The sequence below is a fragment of the Leuciscus leuciscus genome (genome assembly GCF_965113295.1).
Source record: "Leuciscus leuciscus genome assembly, contig: HAP1_SCAFFOLD_246, whole genome shotgun sequence".
In the NCBI taxonomy this organism is placed as follows: Eukaryota; Metazoa; Chordata; class Actinopteri; order Cypriniformes; family Leuciscidae; genus Leuciscus; species Leuciscus leuciscus.
The window spans coordinates 46,728-59,532 of record NW_028118471.1 but is presented as its reverse complement, the minus strand read 5'-3'; the positions used below and the strand labels follow the sequence as shown (position 1 = coordinate 59,532).

The following is a 12,805-nucleotide window of genomic DNA, read 5'->3' as shown; positions in this document are numbered from 1 at the left end:
GTTTCCCTGCCATTGGTAAGCCTCGGCCACATTTTCATGTTTGGTTTCTTTAATGTTTGTATGTGTAACCTGCTCCTTCAGTCTTTTAATGTTGTAAGATTACTACTTGATGATTGAAATAAAACGTATGTATCTTTTGGTATCCACGTCTCAGGCCCTCCTTTCGATAACCACGTTCCTGTGTGTCCTTTGTAGGGGGTTAAATTCATTAATATTTATATTTCCCTGTTTAACAGGGTGGCGTAGTCAGCTATATCGTATAGAGGTTGCTTGATCTCAAGCAACTCTCAAGAAAGAAGAGGAACTGTTTTCTGAATGTGTGAATTCACACCCATCCGCCTAAACTGGGAGATGATGTGTGTGGGTTAAACCAGTGCGGTCAAACTAACTGAGTTCTCACAGCCAGCGATAACATGCTTCTGAAAACACTAGAGCTCAAAGCCACAACACAAAGAGACAGGTGTAGAAACACACACGAAGATGAAGATGAAGATGAAGATGAAGATGAAGATGAAGATTTAATTAAACCAACAGGTAATCCAGACAGGAACAGAGTAACATGCAACACACCCACTAAAGACGACACCAGACACTGACTGAATCAGAACTGACACAACGTAACGTATTTTACGTCTTGCAAAAAATGTTAAAAGCAGAACATTATAATCCATGTGTAGAAACTCTTCCTGAAGACATTTAATATCTGCTTTACAGACGCTCATGAAGTGTGTGCAAATACTTTCTGTTTCACCAAACTGGAGCTGACGTTAATCATTTCAAAATACCTTGAAAACTGTTTTAGAATTCATTTTCTACAAGTTAGTCATGGATAGTGGAAACCTTTTCAGTAGCAAACTCATTTTATTACTAATAATGAAATTATTTTATTTCTAGATTTTAACGTCATGTGGGAAACTGCTAAAAGAAAGAAGTGAGACTAACAGTAATTCTCTCGTGTGCAAAAGTAGCCAATAAACTGCTCAGAGCAGATGTGTGTGAGACAGTGTGTTCACAGTATATGCACGTCTCACACGTTTCACACACACTTAAAGCAACACTTCACTGTGACATTGTGTCACTAAACAGCAACTCTAGCAGAATTTAAACACTCAGTCTGTCAGATGAGAGGAAGTTACACAACCAGAGGAGGAGCTGATGATGTGTAAAGGAGGAGCTGTAACTATATATAATGAAGAGAAAGACTGACAGAAACACAAAATGGCTGATAAGTGTGATCTGTGTGTGCTGGGACTGATCATTCTCTCTTCACTTCTCACAGGTAAAGAAATCTGTATTTTCTCTAAAGACATTGTAGGATTGAAAATAATTCAAGATATTTGAAATGAACAAAGACGTTGGCTTTACTGTTTTCCACCCCCTCTTTCTACCACAATGACCATTTGTAGTTCCTAAAGGCACAGAGGGGCTGATAGTGATCACTGTAGGCCAAGATGTGTGTACTTCAGGGGTCGATGAATTGTCACACATTTAGTACCGTGGGGGAAGTTGTAATTATCTGATTGGTCAGTTTGAACGTCTCACATTTGGGTTTTAGTCACATGGTCAGGGAAAGGATAAAAGAAGATTGAAACTGTTGCTTTGTCTCTATTATTCTCTGGGTCCCTTTCTTGGGTCTCTCTCTCTCTCTCTCTCTCTCTCTCTCTCTCTCTCTCTCTCTCTCTCTCTCTCTCTCTCTCTCTCTCTGGTAACATTTTACATATATGCTGGTACAAGTAATGATATAAGTTATCATCTCATACATCTTTTTTGTAACTATTTTAAGTATAATTAAAACCATGTTGTCAATAAACCCTTTCAATTACAAATAATGTGCTAACTAGTTTTGATTTGGTATTGACTTGCTATATAGTATAATAGTGCTATCTATTGCAATACAATATCGTCACTCTCTATAGCAACGCTCTCACACATATTAATCTATTGTACTTGTGCTTATTTCCGTCGTTGGTATAAGTAGCAGTGGGTGGAATAGACAAGAAATGTACAGTTTTCTTACCCTGGTAATCCAGAGTTCTCGCGAGAGCACAAGTTGAATTTGCTCAGCGAGTTACTCTGGCATCGAGTAATGATGCTCATTAAATATGCCCCTCGATCTGAGCTGCACCAATCACATCGGGTTATCTGATATAGGCGGGCCAGAGGCCAGATGATGATAGCGCTGTGACATCAAAGTCATTAGTAAGCAGTGCAAGATGGCTATGGATGAATACCAGTTGTTTGAAACGGCTTTGGCCGCTACAATGAACGAGTTAGACTTTTTATCTAAAAGAGGAACAGAAGACGGCGCTCGAATCCTTCCTTTGCAAGAATGTTTTTGCTGTTTCGCCGACCGGATACGGTAAGAGTATAATCAGAGAATGTCTAATAAGGTTAGCTCCGCTGGTAGCTGGGGTTTATTGTTGTGATTGGTCATAGTGTTATCCAATTGCGAGCAGCGAGATTTTCAAATGCATGCTTGGTGCCGCCCCTCGAGCTGGCCGATCTTCATTAGTCGACGCCACACCATTAATCTTTTAGATCTGGATTTCCAGGCTACAGTTTTCTACCATCTTGCTGACAATGTTTCTTTAGTCATTCGTCAATCTTGCAGGAAATCCACCCTTACAACATTTAGTGGAATTAGTTTGGAAAGAGTTCATTTGAACATCCTCAGTTTATTCTTGCACACATTCATGTTGTGATCTCAGAGTTGTGTATTGATACACACAGATCATACTGTATTATTCCTGATACTGGACATAGTGTCACTCAAGCATCTGATGATGAAGAATTATCTTCATATTAAGAGTGTGTCAGTGATTTGAACAGCTCTCTGATAAAGACTAATAGTTTATTCTGGAGAGTGTGTTTGAGGAAACCAGGAAAAAAGACTATTTGATTCTTCTGCTTTTTATGTTGGTATGTTTTATGTTTTCATTTATTAATATATATCATAATGATCACTGAGATATACTGTGTTTCAGGTATCAGTGGAGTGGATGATGATCATGTGTTCATCAGTTCTGGTGAAAATGTCTCTCTGTCCTGTAATAATGCTCTTTCTGACTGCAAATCAACTACATGGAACAGATTCAGACATTCAGCAACAGATGAACTGATTACTGGAGGGATAAAGAATAAAGACACAGAGAGACATGAGAGACTGAGTCTGGAGTCTGACTGCTCTCTGAACATCAAGAACGTCACAGGAGAAGATTCTGGATTATACACCTGCCAACAATGGATAGATGTGAATGGAAAACAACAAAAACAAGGATCTGATGAATGTGTTTATCTGCATGTTCTTCATGGTGAGTTTATGATTATGTGGTCAATTTAAAATTCTTCCTTTAAACTCAGATGATGATTAAAGAGTCTGTGATTTGTGTCTTGTGTTCAGTTTCAGTGTCTCCATCATCATCATCATCATCATCATCATCTTCATCATCTTCATCTTCATCCTCACAGACTGAGATCAGTCCAGGCCGCTCTGTGACTCTCTCCTGTCAGTTGTATTTATATACTGGACTATCCTGTGATTATTGGGTCAGTTCTGAGCAACTTAAGCTGTTGTGGGTGAATCAGGCTGGTGTTGATCTGAAGACAGACTCCAGATATCAGATATTATCATCATCAGATCAATATCGCTGTATCATCATCACTCTGACTACAACACTCCTGAATGAAGATAACAACAGAGAGTGGAGATGTCGGCTTACTCTCAGAAATCAACTCAAGACCTCAGTCAGATACACTGTCAAGTATTCAGGTGAGAAAACAGTGTTAGAAGACCCTCATAATGTCAGTAACACTAAGGTCTATCAGTATCACTGAACCAGAACAAACTGAGGGAACAAAAGCTTCTTTGACTCTCACAGAAGAGTAACTCAAAGCATTGCTTCAAACTAATGAACTGCAGTGAAGTAACAGTCCAAAACGTGATGCTGGAAATAATAAAGGAATTGAAACTTGACAGAGAAAATATTTACTTTTTATGTAATGTGATGATCAAAGTTAAAATATGAATGTCATATTGTACAGTATTAATCATCTGAACTAACATTCATCTTCACAGCTCAAGCTGATTCAACGACAGCAGTGAATCCAGTCCACATCACACACTCTCAGGATCCCTCAACTATAAACACACACGTTTCTAAAGGTACATCATCACTGTCTTTCTCACATCAGTGCTTTTCAGTGCATAATGCTAGAGTTATCTTCAGTGTTAACCCTCTGGAGTCTGAGCGTTTTTTTGGGCCCTGGGGGTGTTCTGACATGCTCTGACATTTGCGCTTTTTTCAGTTGCTTATAAACATATTAATGGCAAAGGTGTAAATTCACTCTATATAGCACAAACAGGACTACAATAATATGTGAGCCACATGTATGTACATGTTTTCATTTTTGAGAGAATAATGTTTATGCGTGGTTATCGAAAAAACTAAAAATTAAAGTTTTTGAAATAAGGCCACAAAACACATACTAAATATGTGGCAATAAGACTTTTGACTAATGGATGTCCTCGCCTAGAGTTTTTTCTTCAAAATTATGTGAAAATAGTCTTGCTTTATCGTTCACATAAAACCATACATTGATTTAAATTGATGTAAAACAGGTTTTTGCTTGGGAAGCCAAAACGGGTTTTGCTTGGGAAGCCAATATGCGAGGGGGCGTGAACGAGGAGTGGTTTACACCTTAGAATACACCCACTCTGCATAATGATGAGCCATTCACTCAGGTGTGACACTGACTGAGCCACAATGCAAGGACAAAAGATATATTTAGAAGAAGACTTATATTGACCATTTAAGATTTTGCTTACATCTATCTTGTAAATATGTTTTGCTATTTTATTAAAACGGTTACAATTACAACAATAATAACAATTTCAATAATATTTCAAGTGTACTCTTTCTTTGTAAAAAAAAAAGATTATAGGCCTACATTTTATCTATGTATTCATTAGTTTGAATATAGCCAACATTGGAACAGCTAACATCTTAGTTGATGACTTTATTTTTGACAAAAATAGTATTTTATATATAGAAATTGCTAAACAAAAGCTTATTTGATGTGGCAGTATATTCTACAGTAAAAACTGTACCCAAATCTAGTCAACAAAATGTTGTCTTTCATATTTCGTCTGACTGTAACGTTGTTTTCATGAAATATTAGGGCATATTGTTAATTTGCAGTTTAATACGTTGCTTATACAAATAGCCTACATTTTATTTCAACATTCAGTCGATTTTTTACTCATCTCAGTATAGCAATACAGTTTGCTAAAACATCATCATTCATTCACACACGCGATTTAAATTTAAACTGTCTTTGCCAGCTGTGGTAAACAGCGCGCATCTCTGCCGTTTATTCATTCATAAACAGAAACCCACGTGAAGAAATTCACGTGAGAAGGAAAAAACTTACTAGTATTCCTCAGCTCGCTCCTCGATATACCCGCACTTCTGAGGGACATTTTCCATTAGTATTATTCCTCACAGCGCTGCAAGACGGTGTAAACAAGTAATGATCTAAATAAACTTGTGTGTTTTCTCGAGCTGATGGGGGCGTTCACAGGATTGCCTCAACCATTTGCGTTTGAATAGCGCGCGCTCTCCGTGGGCGGAGTCACATTACATCTGAATTAGCTGTAATTAGGTCGACTGGAATTGCTCTCTTTTAATACAGATTTCACAAGATGAGAATATTTGTTTTTTATATAAATTACTTCATTTAAAAGAAGAGAATTCAAGCTTCATGCCTGTGTGTCTGTATGCCTGTTTGACTGAGTATTCGCTCAGTGATTGTTCATTTTCGGACGCGTTTCAGAATGGACTTCACTGGCAGAGAGAAAGCAGAACTCGCTTCGTGTTTATTTTTCTTTATTTGGCAAAAAGCACAACACTTTGTTTTTATTGTGAGTATACACAAAAATAATACACATTTAACAGAATCGATTGATGTATGAAACTCCTATGGAAAATCAAAGTCAACAGAGTATTTATGAGTTTCTTTTACACTAATAAAAAAAAAGCGAGCTGGTATCGCCGGCGATACCGTAGACCTCAGGGGGTTAACTCATCAAAATATGACTGTCATATTCTACAGTATGATTGTCACATTGAGATGTGGTTTTAGTTTCATTTCATGGACTTTTATGGTGTGTCCCAATTAGCGTACTTATGCATATTCTATGACATGTTTAGTATAAACAGTGAGAGTAGTGTGTTCATATAACACTCCGGTTCTTTCACTCGATTCTCCCAGAAAGCGTCACATGAAGACGATATGTTGAGCTCATCCATGCAGCGCATTCACTGTAGATCCATGAAAAACACCAAACAGACATAAAATACTGCTCATCCAGTCACAAAATTATAAAAAAACATACATGTAAAAGTAATTAAAACAAATATACAAAAAAAGAGAGAAACAAAAAATAAGCCGTACACTCGTAATGCTCGGCAACAAGTTTAACATATAAAACTTTAGTTATTCATCAAGTCTGGGTGTCTTATGACCCCAATATGAAATAAACTGATTTAAATATCTTTTTAAATATATATATACAGTATGTGTGTGTACATATTTTTGACCTTAAAAAAAAATAGTTATCTCTGCCTACATTTAGTTTCTGTCTGACCGGAGAATGTTTGTCCTGCTATTCACCTCAACAGCTCAGATGAAACTGAAGAGAAAATGTCCGACTTCACTTATTTTTACTTCTAATGCTCAATTCACCTACTTATACTACGCTCTAAAAGTATGTACTCTTTTTGGGAAGAAGAGGTGCATACTTTTGAGTGTGTAGCAGAAGAGTAGACAAGCTTTGGGACAAACTATCACGTCATACAATTGTCTTTAACGGTTGCTCTCTGTCAGTTAGTTACACACATCCTGACACTCAAACTGACCTGTCAATCATCTTGTCAAAGATAAAATCCTACACATTTCATTTAATTTAAATTTCCTACTGTATCAGAGAGAAATGCAGAATCACGATGATCTGCAGTCATTTTATGTTAAGTTCTCACGGAAGAGATGGGTTCCCTTTCAAGGGAACTCCCGTTGCGTAGAGAAATGACGCTATGGGGAACGTCTATACCAACGCCTCCATAGCTACAAATTTCTGTCCTGTGTGAAATCCGTAGAGCAGCACTAGGAAGAAAAAACATGAGACCCTGGAGCAGAGTCTAGATCCAGAGAGTAGAACCTGACGAAGGTGTGCGGTGAGGACCAGCCTGCCGCATCACAGACGTCCTGTAACAATACTCCTGATATAAGGGCCTTAGAGGCCGCCATACTCCTAGTAGAGAGCGACCGGACAGCCAAAGGAGAAGGCTGTCCAGCCGCCTCATAAGCCAGTGAGATAGTCTCAACCACCCACTTGCTCATCCTTTGCTTAGACACTGGACCTCCCTTGTTAGGGGAGCAAAAGTCACTTTTACGCCACAGGGCAGCTCTGTGGACATACGCGTCTAACGCCCGAACAGGGCAAAGCAAATTATTCGCCTCCTGGTCCGATTTCGAAAGGGAGGAGGACCTCCAAGTGCCACGAGGGAAACGAGATACCAAAGGGTCTTTCCCCACAGACATTCCACCCAAAGGACTGTGGTAAGCACCTACGGCCGCCACATAAACCTTTAAAGTGGACGGGGTCAGACCTGCAGTGAACCGGTCCTGCAGGAACTCCAGAACTGTACCAATTGGGCAGTTGACTGGATCCCACCGACGGTCAATACACAAAGAGATGAATACTCTTCAGTTCAGGGCATAAAGTTTCCTCGTGGAGGGAGCTCTGGACTGTAGAATGGTCTCAACAACCTCAATTGAGAGACCTGATTCTATGAGCTGGGCCCCCTCAGAGGCCAAGCCCACAGGTTCCACAGTTCTGGCAGGGGTGAAATATTGAGCCCCCTGCTTGGGACAGAAGGTCCCTCCTGACGGGTAGCTCCAGAGGATGCCCGTCGAGGAGGGACACAAGATCGGGAAACCATACTCTGCCCGGCCAGCGCGGGGCTATAAAAAGCAGGCAAACCCGGTCCCTGCGAACTCTTTCCAGAACTCCCGGGAGCAGAGTAACTGGGGAAAAGGCGTACAGACGTAGCCTCGGCCACGTCTGTACCAAAGCATCCAGTCCCAGAGGAGCTGGATGCGTGAAGGAGAACCAAAGTGGACAGTGAGACGTCTCTCGAGACGCAAACAGATCCACTTATAATTTCCATATCAGCTCCACCACCTCGGGGGTGGAGCCACCATTCCCCGGGCCTCGGCCCCTGTCTCGACAGAGTGTCTGCTCCTATATTCTGGACCCCGGGGATGTAGGCTGCCTTGAGTGACAGCAACTTCCCCTGGGACCACAGGAGGATATGGCATGCCAGCGCAAACCCCCTTGATATAGGCGACTACCGACATGTTGTCCGTATGTACTACACATGGTGTCCCCTGAGACCTGTGATAAAGCTCCTCAGAGCCCGGAAGACAGCTAACATCTCTAGGCTATAGAATGCCAGGAACGATGATGGTCTTCCCACAGACCTTGAGATGAGCGACCCTCAGGATCGCTCCCCAACCCGTGAGGGAAGCATCTGTCGTTAGCAGTTTGCGACGACAAGGAGCTCCCAGCACTGGGCCCTGGGACAGGAACCAAGGTTTCTTCCACATAACCAAGGCACGTAGGCATCACCGCGTGACCTTGATTGTGCGAAATGGGTTGCCCCTCGGGGAAAAACCCTCTGGTCCTGAGCCACCACTGCAGGGGCCTCATGTGCAGCAGTCCAAAAGGTATCCCGTTGGAAGCTGCTGCCATGAGACCCAACAGTCTCTGGAACTGTTTGACAGTGAGTAGCTGGCCTAGCTTTACACTTTTCACAGCTGCAAGGATGGAATCTATGTGTGGCGGTGACAGGCGCGCCTGCATCGACACTGAATCCCAAACCACGCCTAAAAAAGTGGTCCTCTGAAATGGAGAAAGCACACTCTTCTCGGCGTTCAGCCGTAACCCCAACTCTTTCATATGGGCGAGAACAACATCTCGATGTTGAACCGCCATCTGATGCGACTGAGCTAAAATCAACCAATCGTCGATGTAGTTCATGATGCGAATACCCTGGAGGCGCCGAGGCGCCAGAGCTGCATCCACGCATTTGGTGAAAGTGCGGGGTGATAAAGCCAGGCCGAATGGAAGAACTCAATATTGGTATGCTTTGCCCCCGAAAGCAAACCTCAGGAACTTCCAATGACACGGACGGATGGAAATGTGCGTCCTTGAGGTCTATCGTGACAAACCAGTCCTCGGACCTGATCTGTAGCACGATTAACTCAATGTTAACATTTTGAACTTGAGCTGCATGACTGACTCATTCAGAACTCGAAGATCTAAAATGGGACGCAATCCCCCGTCCTTCTTTGGAACTATGAAGTACCGGCTGTAAAACCCGGTTTCCCTGTTGGAGGGAGGTACATATTCTATGGCCCCTTTCTCTAACAGAGTGTTTACTTCCTGTTCCATAACCAGAACCTGCTCGGGGCCCACCACTGTGGGCGGGACCCCCATAAACCGAGGTGGGCGTTTCTAGAATTGTATCTGATACCCATTCCCACGGTCTGCAGGACCCAACGAGAAACATTTGACAGTAGCTTCCACGCTGTCAAAGATTCTACTAAAGGTACCAGCCTCTCGAGACTGGTTTCTGGATTGTGTTGCTGTTGAGTAGTCGGTTCGTCGCCCTGTAACGGCGCACCGGCAGGGAACGACCGAACAGACTGCTCTAGCACCCTCCTCAGAGGGGGCGGGCATCCCGAGGCCACTACGTTTCCGGGTGGACCTTGAGATATGTGCTCGCCGGAGACCGCTGCGCCCTGTAACACCGGAGGCGGCAGGGTTGGCAGAACGGTCCCCTGAGGGCACCGAAAAGAGACGGCACCGTATTTTTCTCCTGCTGTTGAGTAGTCGGTTCGTCGCCCTGTAACGGCGCACCAGCAGGGAACGACCGAACAGACTGCTCTAGCACCCTCCTCAGAGGGGGCGGGCATCCCGAGGCCACTACGTTTCCGGGTGGACCTTGAGATATGTGCTCGCCGGAGACCGCTGCGCCCTGTAACACCGGAGGCGGCAGGGTTGGCAGAACGGTCCCCTGAGGGCACCGAAGAGAGACGGGCACCGTGAAAAGAGGTGTTAACCGCTCTGCTTCGGGGGGACTACCCTCATTTGTCCTGAGCCCTCAGACATCAGGACTTTTCCCCAGCAGCCTTCTTGGCGGTAATAACGGTCCGCAGATCCGTTTTACCCCTCGAAGACTGCTGGGTTTGAGAGCGCCCTCCGTGTCCCCGAGATTTTTGTGGGGGAGCACGGGAGGAAACGCTCTGTTTCTGAGTGGCGCGGTGCTCAGCGCTCTTTTTAGACTGCTCCCGCTCAGCAGCCTCATAGAAAGAACGGCGGGGGAGAAGTTTCTGAAGTGCAGCTGCCTGTTTTGAAGCTACTTGTGACTTCGCTACAGCACTATTAACTGCGTCTCCAAATAACCCTTGCGTGGATACTGGTGCATCTAAAAGAACATCAAATCAAATCAAAGTTTATTTATAGAGCACCTATAAATAAACTTTTATAGGTGCTCATGTTTTTCTTTGTCCTTTATGTCACTTAAGTTGAGCCACAGATGCCTCTCAGTGGCCACCAGGGCTGCCATAGAGCGGCCGATGGATTTAGCCGTCTCCTTGGTGGCCCTGAGAGACAAATCTGTGGCTCTACGCAGTTCAGACACCGTATCAGCACTAATACCCCCGCCATCCTCAGAATCACCCAATAACTCAGCCTGGTAAGCCTGCATTATGGACATTGTATGTAAACACGCTGCAGCTTGACCGGCGGCGGCATAAGCTTTATGAACCAGGGAAGATGTAACTTTTACTGGCTTGGATGGAAGTGCAGGAGCCTTCAGAGAAGATGCCGTTGCTGGAGAGAGATAGCTCGCGAGCGTCTCTTCCACCCTCGGCATCTCCCCATAACCATGCTCTTTATAATTGTGAATGGATGAATAGTGTGATGTTTGTGCAGTATACACTCGATATGACACTGGTTTCCCCCCCGATCTCGACACCTCGGTGTGGAGATCGGGGAAAAACGGAAGGCTTCTGCACTGAGGCTGTGCACGAGATGGCAGGAAACGTTCGTCGAGCTTGCTTTTCGAACGAGCGCCCTGCCTATCTTCTGGCCACTCAAATAGATAATCGCTCGACAGCTCTAGTGATAACATCAAGCAATTCTTCAAACGCATGATACTGAGGTGGCGAATCCTCAGACTCAGCGTCAATACTAACAACGTCCAACTCCTCAGAGCTGGACAATTGCAGTATTGGTGCCTCCATCGGGGGGAAGAAACCGCAACGCGTGCTTCCACACCCTGATGAGAGGCACTGGATCTATCAGAAGGAGGCTGAGATAAGGCAGAGCCCGTCTCAACATCCACTGATAGATCCATTTGCGAACCCCAGGTCTGTGATTGCCGCCGTGCCTCGGCAGCGGCGGGACCAGAGCCCTGGGGAACGCGATCGGGATCGGACCACGATCGCGGGATCGCGATCGTGAACCGAGCCAAGCGGGATCGGAGCAAACGCAATGGAAGCGCGTCGCAATGCACACAGTCACCACCCTCGAGTGCTGACTGGGCATGCTCCTCACCCAAACAAACAACACAAAGAGTGTGAGTATCACCTCCCGTTAAATAACGCGGGCAGGGATGGACACACACTCTAAACTGCTGCTTGCTCGCCATACTGAATATATATATATATGTGATATAGACAGACAACACCAAATATACAGACAGATTTCACACAGAGCGCAACTGAAGACTCAGAAAGCTTTCGTTTTCTGTTTTGGGCCGGCTTTTATAGTTTCCTGGTACGTGACGTCACCCGCCTCTGACGTTCCGCCACACCATTGGACTGATTTTACATGTGCTTCAAGACATCATCACGCAAAGCGTTCCCCATAGCGTCATTTCTCGACGCAACGCTCGTTCCCTCTTCAGGGAACCGAGGTTACAGTCGTAACCGAGGCGTTTTCAGCTGTCTTTTGAATGTTTGCAGGGATTCTGCATTCCGGATGAGGGTGGGGAGATCATTCCACCAGCATGGAACTGTGAATGAGAATGTTCTGGAAAGTGATTTTGTGGCTCTCTGTGATGGTACCACGAGCCATCACTTGTTGACCGATCGTAGGCTTCGGTAGGGATGTAGACTCGTAGAAGTGAGTGAAAGTAGGAGGGAGCTGAGCCTGTGATAGATCTGTAAGCAAGCGTCAAAGCCTTGAACTTGATGCGAGCAGCGAGAGGTAGCCAGTGCAGAGGGATGAGCAGAGGAGTGACGTGGCCCTCTTGGGCTCGTTGAAGACGAGACGAGCTGCAGCATTCTGAATCATTTGTAGAGGTTTAGTTGCACATGATGGAAGTCCAGCCAGAAGAGCATTGCAGTAGTCAAGCCTAGAGATGACCAGGGCCTGGACGAGAAGTTGTGTTGCATGCTCTGTTAGGAAAGGCCTGATCTTCCTGATGTTGTGCAGTGCAGATGCATGATCGGGCTGTCTTTGAAATGTGGTCCGTAAAGGTCAGCTGGTCATCAAATATTACTCCAAGATTTCTGACCGACCTTGATGGGGTGATTGATGATGATTCTTAGCTGGATAGTGAAGTCGTGCTGTAGAGACGGATTGGCAGGAGGACGAGAAGCTCAGTCTTTGCCAGGTTGAGCTGCAGGTGATGTTCCTTCATCCATGTCGAGATGTCCGCCAGACAGCTTGAGA

General features: G+C 44.3%; 1 protein-coding gene across 1 annotated transcript in view; it reads left to right on the top strand.

The window, feature by feature from the left end:
* Window positions 1-413: 413 nt before the first annotated feature.
* LOC309491425 (uncharacterized protein) overlaps window positions 414-12,805 on the top strand; it is a gene marked incomplete at its 5' end in the record, with an annotated part of 29,799 nt that continues 17,407 nt past the window's right edge. The window contains 4 exons of the mRNA XM_082190487.1: window positions 414-534; window positions 2,985-3,311; window positions 3,401-3,769; window positions 4,076-4,162. Of these exons, the coding sequence (XP_082046613.1) occupies window positions 414-534; window positions 2,985-3,311; window positions 3,401-3,769; window positions 4,076-4,162 (904 nt within the window). The remainder of the gene's footprint in view (window positions 535-2,984; window positions 3,312-3,400; window positions 3,770-4,075; window positions 4,163-12,805) is intronic.